This window comes from Dermacentor variabilis, chromosome 1, assembly GCF_050947875.1.
Source record: "Dermacentor variabilis isolate Ectoservices chromosome 1, ASM5094787v1, whole genome shotgun sequence".
NCBI lineage: Eukaryota > Metazoa > Arthropoda > Arachnida > Ixodida > Ixodidae > Dermacentor > Dermacentor variabilis.
This window is the reverse complement of record NC_134568.1, coordinates 128,092,309-128,104,329: the sequence shown is the minus strand read 5'-3', so window position 1 is coordinate 128,104,329 and position 12,021 is coordinate 128,092,309. Positions and strand designations below refer to the sequence as shown.

Sequence of the window (12,021 nt, the reverse complement as noted above, 5' to 3'; positions counted from 1 at the left end):
CTGCTCCAACTGCCGCAACAGCCCTGGTTCCGCCGTGGCATCGAGCGCAACTCACGGACAACAAACCAATTGGTCGTCTCCACTGCCCAGTCTCTCGCCAGGCAACGGCATTTGTCGCCCGTTCCAGTCGCACCGATGACACACCCCAAAACTCTTTTGCATGATATGTCGATAGAAGTACCGAAGCTGGCATGGTGTGGACAAAACTAGCAGAAGAAGGAGAGATATGCCCGTACGTAGCCAACCTGAACCACCAGCGTGTCTCGCTGAACTCGTCGCTACACGAAGCAGATTGAACCAACACCTCCTAGAACTATTTCCAGGCCGGCGCTCAAAATTTTGACGTCACTTCCGGCTGGCTGGTCGTTCCTAGAAGACGCCCGCCAGTGCCACGACCACGTTTCGTCGCTGTACGTGTTCGCTTTCACAATCGTCGCGCATCATGTCTTGACTGGTGGATTACCTCTGTGTGGTTGAATAGTTGAAGTGACGCCGAACAAGTGTTGGGGCGCTATAACGTAAACCTATTCCAAACTTTTCTATTCCAATTCTGCTATCAGCCCTCCACGATTGGTGAAAAACTTTTTTCGACCCCCCCCCCCTTCACCTGTCTGTCACGCGACGTCACGAAAACCGCGATAGCTCCCCATCTGATATGATGTGTACACACTGATTATGTATGATTTGATAGAGAAAAGAATAACAGATATTTCTGATTCGACCCCTTTTCGCCATTAGCCCTCGGCTATTGGCAAAAAGTTTTCGGGCTGCACCCACTTCACCTGCCTGTCACGCGACGTCACAAAACCGCACAAACTCACTGCGTCAAAGTGACGTGTACGCGATAAAGATGTATTAATATGCCGAACAAAACTGAATTTTCTTCGGAATAGCCGCAGGCTGCCCCGTTCCGAAAGGAATAAAAGATGGCCGCTGCCGATCGCTGAGACGCTGGCTACTCACACCTGCCGGAGAGCGTGGGTGTATTTGCGTATAATAAAACTTCTTCCGTGGCCGTGTAATGTTTTCGAGCACTTTCGGCGCGTTAACCACCCCATTCGGGCAACTCTTCTTTCCTGAGGGTCAGTTTTAGCGTCATTCGTAAGCTTCCGTTGCATGCCGCTGTGATTTTCGACCAGCCACCACAAGCTAAGTAAGGGAAAGCCGACCAATCGCAGACGCCGGCACCACCCTCTTCATCCGGTTATCGATTTTCAGTGCACTGGCTCTGCCCCAGCGAATCCCTCTCCAGTTGAACGTGCTCCTCGCCTCTTGTCAGTCAATTAGATACGACAAGCCGCTCAGTGTAGGCAATTTTATTCGTTTTTCAAGCAAACAAAAGTGACCTCCTATGAACGAGGAGAGTGTTTGATTGGTCTGTTCAGACAACACTGCAGGTGACCGCCCGGTGCTTGCGTCGGTGGTTACGCAAATTTGACGTCAGGAGATTGGAATAGAAACATATTGGAATAGTTTTACGTTATAGGGCCCTTGCATGCAAGGGAAAGAAAGCGCGAATATATTCAATTACAAAGGATGGTGGCACTCGGGTTGGTGCCAATACAGGTACTTTTTTGCAGTTCATTGCATTTGAAAGCGTTCACTGTGGTCACTCATGTTCTGCCACTTGAATGCGGTATTTTAGGGCAATATTCTTTGTAGTTGCTTCTGGGGGAACATTCATTTTCTCGTAAATTAGCGTCACACGCGTAGGATTTATCCGACGCATACGGCTTCGAATGAATTAGCAGCAGATGCGTCTGGCGCTATTCGCGAGCCTGGTGCGACGCGACGCATCTGTTGCAAACCCATACAAAATTACGCGAAGATTGCCAGTAACCCAGAAAATAAACGATCAAGAAAAGCCAGAGTAGCGCCCTTACACACGGCGCTTGAAGAGGGAGCGTCGCATTGAAGAAGTAGTAAAACAGCGATTGCTACGGTGTTAACTCGCTGCAAACTACCACACGTGTTCCACGTTCGTGCAGGCGTGCGCCGTTCAGTTTACCACTTCTTGTCAGGAGCGGAGTGCATCGTAAACTGATCCGCGGACAGGGACAGTTCTAGATGTGGAATTGCGCCGTACTGCTTGCGACATAGTGTTGCGCCAGTATTGTTCCTTGGGTGTCTGTCCTACCCTTCGAAGCCAGAGCAGAATCCACACGAGGCGCCTGACGTGAACAGAAGCCGGCGAAAATCACTACTTCCTTGGGCCTCGAAAAAAACCTGTGGCAACGAAGCTCAGCAGGAGACGCTGCGTTTCTCAACACTTCGTAAACTGAATATGCGCCTACGAGTAATATTACTGCCAAAAACGTAGGCCCCCCACTCAAAAAATAAAGAATAAAGATAAAAACGTGGACAATTTCTGAGCATTGCTAAGGAGAGCAGACCTTGGCTGAAAGCCACCATGGCAGTTGTCGATAACATTAAGTCAAGTTAAGTCAAACTTTAAGTTTTAACGCAGTGGTCTTCTTCATGTGACGTCTGAGCAGCCTTGAATGCGTCATCATTTTCAGTGAAACCGCAATGGCCGCGTAAACATTCAACAAAAATCTCGTGGCCTTTTTATTTCAAGTGTTGTTTGAGCTCCATAAGTTCCCACGTCAGTTGGTTCCGCGTTACATATCGAGGAAAGGACTACACACATTGTAATGCCGGCTTGTAGCGCAACCTGAATTAGTCGATATAGTTGAGCCATCAGTAAAAACATGTGCGCAGTTGCCGTATTTCTCATACAAGAGGAGTAAACTGAGTTGCTTGAGTGTAGATGACCGAAAGTCAGACTTTTTCTCAAATCCTGGAATTGCGCGCTTTACTTGAGGACGGCCGCAGGTGTGTACTCTGATGTAAGCGATGCATGATGTGCGAAGGCAGTTGCACTGAATGTCGTATGGGACCTTTCCGCTGGGAGGCTGGTGAGGCGGTGTGTAGGGTTCCAGGTGAATGTCTGCTTTGTATGCGCATTGTCTCAATGGCGATAATCGTCCTCATTGCAATATCTTGAGCGATTGCAATAGCCTCTGTCGTTTATACGCTCCGTGTTTGACCAAGGCATATCATGAGGGGTGCTTGAATCATTTGGATTGTATCCAGGTTAGTTTTGTATGTGTTGCAGATGACAAGTGGGCTGTACTACAGACATCCAATAAATGGGGACCCTGTAATGTTGCAGCATAGAGTGTGTTGACACTCATCAAGTATTTCTTGTTAGGAACCTAAACAAATGGCAAATTGCGTCAGCGGTCATTTAAGGTAATTCACACGAGTTCAGGAGAGGTCTGTGTCAATCACCGCCTCCAAAACCTGTGACTTATATTGAACGAGATGAGCTGTCCGTTGACTGATAATACGTATAGATATAATCTTTTTTCTGGTAAATGACCCCCGCATATACCCCCTTTTCACATTAAATTAGCTGTTCTTGTTCGCGAGCGTACGTTGATGTTAAAGTGGCTAGCTTCTGAAGCCTCCCGAGAAGCTGAAGCCGCGTCACACCCGACGTCCAAGTACAAATGTCGTTGGCATAGACGGAATGCCGAGCACGGCACTTGGAAGGATGTCAGCGAGTCCATCGAGTGGTAGATTGAAGAGCGTTGGGCTAAGTACTCCGCCCTGAGGGACCGCGCAGTTACTGTATAATGCTAGGAAGTCGGGCCGTCCTCGGTGGGTATGAAGAAATATCTCATTTGTAGGCTGCATACCCAGAGATACATCTTGCCTCCACGCCCTACTGCCTATAACGATCTCTAAGGGCAACCGATATTCGTCTCTGAGTTGGAACGTTGCATACATGGGCCATTTCACCAGTCCTTGCTACACTTTTTCCACGAAATAAACTTCGAATGCATATTATTTCACTTTCTTTCGCGCCCTTCTACACCTTAATAAGTATGAACCAACAAGCCTAGCAACAAGTAGTCATATTTTCGTATATGTTTGTGAGGTACTTTTTAGTATTTGTGTTGTAAGTTGCATTATGCTTCAAAACAACCTTTTCAATAAAAAAAATAACTTTGCAGAAAGCAGCAGAGAGCAGCTCGCGAGTGCCAGTATACCATTTTGCTGTACGGCAGGTAGTTGCTGAAATAGAGCAGGTTGCTCCACCAATAGAGCCTGCAGTTTTCAGTGGCCAGGCCCAGCACGTCGCCCCACATGGGCCCACTTCCAAACGCCGGCATCAGCACGAACAGCGCCGTGGCAAGTCCGAATGCCGGCGTCATCCTGCACGCAGAGAAACGCACGTGCGCACGTCATTCTCAGAGGACCTTCCCCGCAACCATGTCAGCTTCACAAAAACGGCTGGCATCAACGCTATGCACGCCTTCTTTTCCTGAGTCAGGTATGTCATCACTGGAGCATCTGGTGGCAAATGCACGGAGCTGCAACATATCTCAATTTTAGATGTCCTGTAACTCCGGAAAGATATGGTGGGATGTTTGTCATATTTTTGTTCATTTCCCGCTATAAATAATTTGTGAACATAATAAGTATTAATAAAGCGCATTTATCGAGACACAATTCACTAGCTTGACGTCTCCATCAACGTGACGTCGCCTCCAACGTGACATCTCCACCCGCCCTTTGTTTGTAAGGCTTTCATATTCGTAATTCAACAGGGATGTTACCTGTCAAGCTAGCTGATCTTAATATTTACTTTTAGTGGGCTCCTAATGCTTCAGTCTACACACAAAGTGAAAACACTGATGCTGGTTCCCAGTGGTCACTTAACCTAAAGTGTCGAGCACCCGCCGTGGTTGCTCAGTGGCTATAGTGTTGGGCTGCTGAGCACCAGGTCGCGGGATCGAATCCCGGCCACGGCGGCCGCATTTCGATAGGGGCGAAATGCGAAAACACCCGTGTGCTTAGATTTAGGTGCACGTTAAAGAACCCCAGGTGGTCAAAATTTCCGGAGTCCTCCACTACGGCGTGCCTCATAATCAGAAAGTGGTTTTGGCACGTAAAACCCCAAATATTATTATTAAAGTGTCGAGCTGAAGTTGGTACAAACTAGCCAACTTCCTCGTTACCCATCACGTCTCCCGATCGGTTTCAGTGCAAGAGGTAAAGAATGAGACCTCAAGGCGAACTATTAGTGTCACCATCGAACATGATAGTCACAGTTAAACAGCGGGCGTGCCGGTGTATGCCAAATATGTGGCATCAAAACACTTTTAGCGGACCCCTTAGATCCTAAAGGACGACCATGTCAAGTGTTGTCTGCGGACAACATTGAAGCATACTTTCCGACTGGCAATACTTGGCAGCAGACACCGCGTGCGCGCGTGGCACGCCATTGGCACCTGTGCTATACATAGGTGCAGGCGCCGTGTAGCATACCTGCGCATGTGTGGATACCCTATCACCATTTAGCGCATATCAGTTCGGTGACAATGTGATGAGCCACCTTTGTCAATACCTGCTCCAACGGCCTCCGCGTCTACCGACCCTTAGACGTGCAAGTCTAATATATGCACGATACATTTTATATACTCGTTGTTTGACTGATATATGCATCATATCAATAGCGACCATCGTAAACATGTCATATTGAACTAACGTGTGAACGTTGCATTATATCTTATATTGTTCGGCATGTGAGAAAAGAGATCGATTCGCGACACTTTCTCGGAGTGTTATAAGTCTTACTGCAACAGGCTTAAGGAGAGAAAAAAGTTAAAGAATAGCAGATACCACCACCAGCAACAAAAATACTATGAAACGTTAAAAATACATGCTATATTTAAAAGGGCGAAACACTCGTTGACTGAGGGTACATTTTTGCGAGGTTTCACTTTTTGCGCATGCACGAGCACTGTGATATTAACGTTAAACAACCGCACATGCGATTTATTATACGCTTGAAGCACGAACACGGGAGTGACCGTGCTCTTCATTGACTGATAAGCGTGCACTACCTCCAGTATCTGTGGAAGACCATGGAGATCATCTTCCAGAGACTGGCGCTGCTCTTCGTTTGTTGAGATTTCTTCGTCTGGTTGTATGTCAGAAGCAGGCCACTGTTGACAGGACAGGCAGCCGAGAACAGAAGTAAAAAGCAAGCATGAGGGGAGAAGTGATGCCTATATCCAAATGCATTAACTGTAAACGTGACAGCATAAGGGCCCAGACGGTTCACAACTGTTTTAAATGCCGGCACTTCTTAAAGGGCCCCTCACCAGGTCTAGCCATTTTGAGCAGACAAGCGCAGAGCACACATTGCGCGATAACGATCGTGTCTGCACAGTATTAGATCGCTACGCGCCGCGGAAAGATTTGAAATGTCACACGGAATGCCGTTTTTCCTTCTCCTCGCGGCCTCCGCGCTCGAAGCCGGAGGATGACGTACACGTGCTAGTGCGCCTACGTACACGGGTTCGCGCTGTGACGTCGCTTGTAGTGACACGTGACTTCAAGAATTATTCAAGCCAACATCTGTTATTTGTGTAATATGTTGCTAGAATAGACGAATTAAATCTTAGAGAAATAATAAAACACACAAACCGAATGTCTGCACGTTTTTGTTTTACTTCGCGCGGCGGCAAGAGAGATGTACTTCCGTTTCGTCTGCTTGTTCTCACGTCGTGCAGTCGTGCGCGCAGACAGCGAAACTATGTCATTTTCTACCGTGTTCCAGCGCGGGTTCATGCTCTGTGATCCGCTTGTGTCTGCCTCAGTATTCGTGTAGCACAGACTTATACCGCTAGTCAGGGGTCCTCGTGCACAGCGCGCAAGATCGTGTGGTGCGCGAAACAAGACAATCGCAACAGCCCGCACGCGACGTCGTTAGCGGAAGTGCGCCGCGCAAAAAAAAAAATAGTGAGAAAAAAATGAAGGCGGGGCTCGTGACGTATGTGTCACGCGATCCTCGAGGTCCGGTATTGGAGAATGCAAGGAAGGAATTCCGCTTGCTAAGGCTAGACGGCGCAAGTGGAGAGAGCCTCTATGTCAAGCGGACAAACTGTGCAGGCTGCGCAGAATCAGAGCCGTGTTAATTAAAGCGCACCACGGGGTCCAGGGGACACTACGGAAGCGGTCGACCGTCAACACTTCTCTGCCCGCCGCGGTAGCTTTGCGGGTATGGCATTGCTGGAGGCCGTGGATTTGATCCTAACCGCGGCAGCCGTATTTCGACGAGGGCGAAATGGAAAACGCACGTGCACTTCAATTTTTGGACGCGTTAAAGAACATCACGGTGTCAAAATTAATCCAGAGTCCTCCACTACAGCGTGCCTCATAATCCGATTGTGGCTTTGGCACGTACAGTCACATAATCCAATTCAAGTTTAATACTTCTGCCACAATGCGATGTGCCATGTGAGGCAAAGAACTCAACCCTGTCCGAGGTTATGAAATAAGGCGTACAATAACGCCTCAAGCAAACACCTCTTCCTGCGTGTTTTGTGCACTACGCAGACAAACAGTAGTGGCGCACGCAAGGTAACATTTAATATCAACTAACCACTCTCGTGTTAGACTAAATGTTGCAGAAATTAAGCTTTAGCCGTCAACATCCCCGCTAATTATCGCCAATGAAAGCATCCAGCACAGAAAGCTTCGCTTACATCGATTGCCACGGTGCATGGGATATGCATAATTTCTCTCTCTTTCTTTCTCTCTCTCTATCTCTTGTGCGTGCACGCGTTTTTGCTGAGTGGTGCACTACCGGTAACGACCTCGCGCGCGAGCTGTTGCGTTTGTCTCGTCAAGTGCAGCAGACGATTTTGCGTGTTCTGCACTAGAAACCCTGATTAGCGGTGTAAGTAAGTGCCACAATCACGAGCACTGAGGCAGACGCAAGAGGATGAAAGAGCATGATCGCGGCGTTGGAACACGGTAGAAAATGACATAGTTTCGTTCTCTGCGCGCACGACTGCACGGCGGGGCAACAAGCAGACGAAGCGGAAGTACATATCTCTCGCTACGGTACGAAGTAAAAAAAAAACCATACATTCCGTTTGTATCTTTTATTACTTCTTTAAACTTTAAATCGTGTATTGAAGCAACATACTAAACAAATAACTGATGTTGCCTTGAATAATTATCGAAGTCACGTTTCACTATGGGTGACGTCACAGTACTGCCATGTACGTAGGCGAACTTGCGCGATTGATGTCGGCTTTCCGGCTGGTTGCGCGGCGCCCGCGAGAAGAGCAAACGGCGTTTGGTTTGAAATTTAAGCTCTTCCACAGCTTGTAGTAATGTAATATTTAGCAGACGCGATCGTTAGCGCGCATTGTATGCATGGCGCTTGTCAGCCTAAAATGTCCAGACCTGGTGAGGGGCCCTTTAAAAGCTTCAAATATTTCCGAGTGGCCATCTGACATCTACAATAAGGGCATATGCAGAACTGTCAGATCAGTCTTTACTAAATGCAATAAAACGTTAAAGGATGTATTCGATCTTTCTCGCGTGGCCATATGCGGAGGAAACCAAAAACTTTAAATTATTCTTACCCTGAGTGTCACCAACTTTTGATTATAGCGACCCGAAGCGCACCTTTTTCGCAAGCTGACTCTCATAAAATAGTAGCAGCCCTGTGTCATGCCTGTACCACTCAAATTACTAAATTCCATGTGTTGGTTCTCTGTCTCCTCGTGTGCTCCTGGGCTAAAGTGTCCTGTAATACAGACATATTTTTCTTAAAAACGAATTTTCGGAAGGCAGAGGAATACCGCTTTTAATAATTTTCAGACTTAACGAAAAATGCCAAACTATAGATATATTGCATAAATTTTGACATGGGGAGTTATGAGCGTGGCGTGAGCAAGGATGCTAGGTGTATCTAAAACAGAAACAGCAAAATTTCACACATGTATTGTGAATCATAATTTGTATGAAACGTAAAGTCTCGTGTGTAGCTGTGAGTCAAATTCGACTGCTAAATGACTACGTTTTTCGACCACTTTCCAGCTAAATAGTGAGCTAAATAGTGTTCAGGGTTTGCGGTAGCAAGCGTAAACCGGTGAACGAACTAGGGACTATAATAACGGCTGTAGATCTAAGCTGTCATATGTACTACGTAAACAAGTAAGCGTGCCAATTCATACTGAGAACGAGTCGGCGTATCCGGTGCCGATTTTTCTGCACATGCCTCGCCACGTATCTTTTTTATTATTATTACCGCCTCATTCTCGTGTGCGCCATCATATTGGCTAATAATTGTACACTTACGAGTAAGGTAGCCCTTACTAACAATATCCCATTTACTCTGTTTATCATCTGTCCTCCACGCGATCTTTAGCGAATATCCAGACCGATAACTCACGTGATGAAAAAGAAGGTGTCAACAGGCAGCGTGAAGTTCTCGACCAGCGTGAACAAGAAGTCTTTGAACAGAACTTGCAGCTTGGTTAGGGAAGCTGTGAAACAAAAGAACAAAGCCGCGACGGCATCAAGAAGTCGTTGCTGCAAATACTGGGGTCGTATTTTAATAAGGGTCCTTTTGCTCCCGCTCTCTTCATTTCTTATCAGTCGTTCCACCGAGTAGCCAATCACAACGACAGTGGGGGCGCAGCTGCTTGCAATGTAATAATGAAGGCAAAAAAATTGCAGAATGAAAAGAATTGTTATAAGAAAAAATACTGGCAAAAAGCGAAGATTCGACCCCGTAGATTATCAGAAGCACCGAAGTCGAGGAGGAGGAGGAGGAGGAATAAACTTTATTTGCGCACAGCAGATTTGAGACCTAGGCCTCTACCTAAATGACGGCCTCGAGCCCTTGGGCCCTGGCGGCATCTTCGGCCTGCTGGATTGCCTTGAGTTGGTCTTCCGGTGCACAGCTGAGCAACGCGGTCTCCCACTGCTCTCTGGTCGATTCAAAATGTTTTTGGCTGTATCCCACGTCAGCACTTCCAATATTGACAGAGGGCACTGCAAACATGCTGACGCGATCTCTCCTTCCAATTATCTCCCAAAACAGAGAACGCCTTCCCTAGAAAGTTTCTCTGTGAGTGTTTGTGATATTTCCTAGTTATGAATGTGGAAGCAAGCTGTATGCCACATCATGCAAAGGTGCCTCCTCATGCAAAGCTGCCTCGAGCACAATTTCGTTTTCCTATTTTATTTCGTTAGTTGCTCTACTGACCAGGGGGAAAACAAAAGGCGAATCACGATCGGTTGATATCAAAGGAAGCTAAGGTCTTCTATAGGGCGCATTATAGTACCATGTGTTTTGTTGTTTATACCGCGCAACCTTCGGGATCGACCCATATTTTTAAACTTCCCTATCTCCGGTATCGACCCATATTCTCCGTTGAGTAAAGCCACACCTCCTGTTCCGGTTTTAGGCGCACGCAGTTTGAACGTTCGCATCTGGGTTTCATTTCGGCCGTCTGTACAAAGCTCTACGCTAACTTGATGTTTTTTTTTTCGTACCGAGCTTCATTTTGACGCCTTTTTCGTTATACTACGTTTTCTAGAATGCCTCAAATCGTCTAATTTGACGAGACGAAAGTGGCCAGATGTCCATATCACACGAACGACAAATCGATCTTAAGTCTCCAAAGAAGGCCTCTTCTTCAAACTACGGCAAGAGCTGAAACAGCAGTAGGGTTTTTTTTTCGCCGTACGGATTTGCCTAATTAGCCTGGATTTCAAAGCACGCTTGACGCTATTAGCAAATGCCCGCTGGGGGCTTGTGCCAGGGAGCAGCGTGCCGGTGATCGGGCTTCCTTCTCTCTCTGTCAGAAATTTCTGAAAATCTTTCCATAACATGTGTTCCACAGTGAATGAGTAAACAACTCTCCCGGGACAAATGTCGTCACATCCAACTTTTATTGTTGCCGGGAGTGTTTATCCCAGCAGACAAGAAAGAAAGAAAAACTGGGGCCGATAAGTGATATATGAAGGTTATATTACCCTTATTTGTCACGAAAGTCACCTGGGGCTTTTCTTTCTTGACAGTATCACGTGTATGGGCACGTACTCAAAACGCTGGTTTATCATAATGCCACGTGGCTTCCCCACTACTTGCTCAAGCAAGCACAGCTGAAGTCATGCATTTGCGCAAACAAGCTTCGCGAGAGGTCGAATGCACAAAAAAAAAAAGTATTCTTCGGTGCCCGCATTGTGACAAATATGCGACCCGTACGAGGAAAGAAACTGGGACATTTGTGACACCTAAAGGTTCATACAGAAGGAACGAAGCAAAAAAAAAGGAAACTAAGAATGGCTCAATTCGACGCGACATCTCTCATCGAAGTGGCACTTCCTGGCAGTGTGGAAGTGAGTGCACGTGCAGTTTAAAACTCACCGAAGCGGATGTAGGTGGAGAGGTCGGTAAGAAAGTAGATGTGTCCCAGCACGATCCAGAAGCAGGAGATGACGCGGATGCCATTGAGGGCCTCCAGCGGCCCGGTCGCGTGCTCCGAACGGCTGAACAGCGACCGCGTGTTGCGCACCATCGAGAAGCTCGCCAGAGCCTCCACGAGTCGGCCTGTGTGCGTGTGACACCGGTATGTAGAAAAAGCGATGGAGAAAAGAAAAACCAAAATAAACATCGCACGACACCAGCAGAAAGCGTTAGGAAAGGTAGTAAGAGGCAGAGCCTTATTAGGCAAGTAAACGTTGTCACACATTAATTGTACCGCGCCTGAACAGTTTATAAATGCCATCCTAAACACGTGCTCTCTTGTATGACTTATGTTTTAGACGCTGATTTGGGGTGAAGGGAAGCTAATATCACCAACAGACAAATGACTGTCTGCGTGGCTGCCTCATAGCACTGAGTAAAGTATTAGGTGCTCTTAGGTTGTGAACCTAAGAGGGGTCTTCCCCCCCCCCCTTTTCTATAGTGCCACCTTTCCGCGCCGCCACGTCATTTTGATGTCTTGGTGCTGTGCTATACACGTCTAATGATAAAACGCGCATAAAGAGAAAGCCTAGGAGGCGGCGTAATTACACAGTGTGAACGTACATCAATGGCAATTTTACTTCATTAGTAGTCATTTACAGCAAGTCGCTAATGCAACGTCAATAACAGAAAACGCACAGGCCCGGTTCTGTACAAAATGGAGACCA

General features: G+C 47.1%; 1 protein-coding gene across 2 annotated transcripts in view; it reads right to left on the bottom strand.

Annotated features, from left to right (window-relative positions):
- Positions 1–12,021, bottom strand: part of LOC142584559 (nose resistant to fluoxetine protein 6-like) — a 134,134-nt gene that overhangs the window by 27,666 nt on the left and 94,447 nt on the right. For both annotated transcript variants that reach the window (XM_075694662.1, XM_075694665.1), the window contains exons 6-9: positions 11,255–11,437; positions 9,269–9,362; positions 5,919–6,020; positions 4,059–4,224 (exon numbers count right to left, since the gene is read on the bottom strand). In XM_075694662.1, coding sequence (XP_075550777.1) covers positions 4,059–4,224; positions 5,919–6,020; positions 9,269–9,362; positions 11,255–11,437 — 545 coding nt within the window. The remainder of the gene's footprint in view (positions 1–4,058; positions 4,225–5,918; positions 6,021–9,268; positions 9,363–11,254; positions 11,438–12,021) is intronic.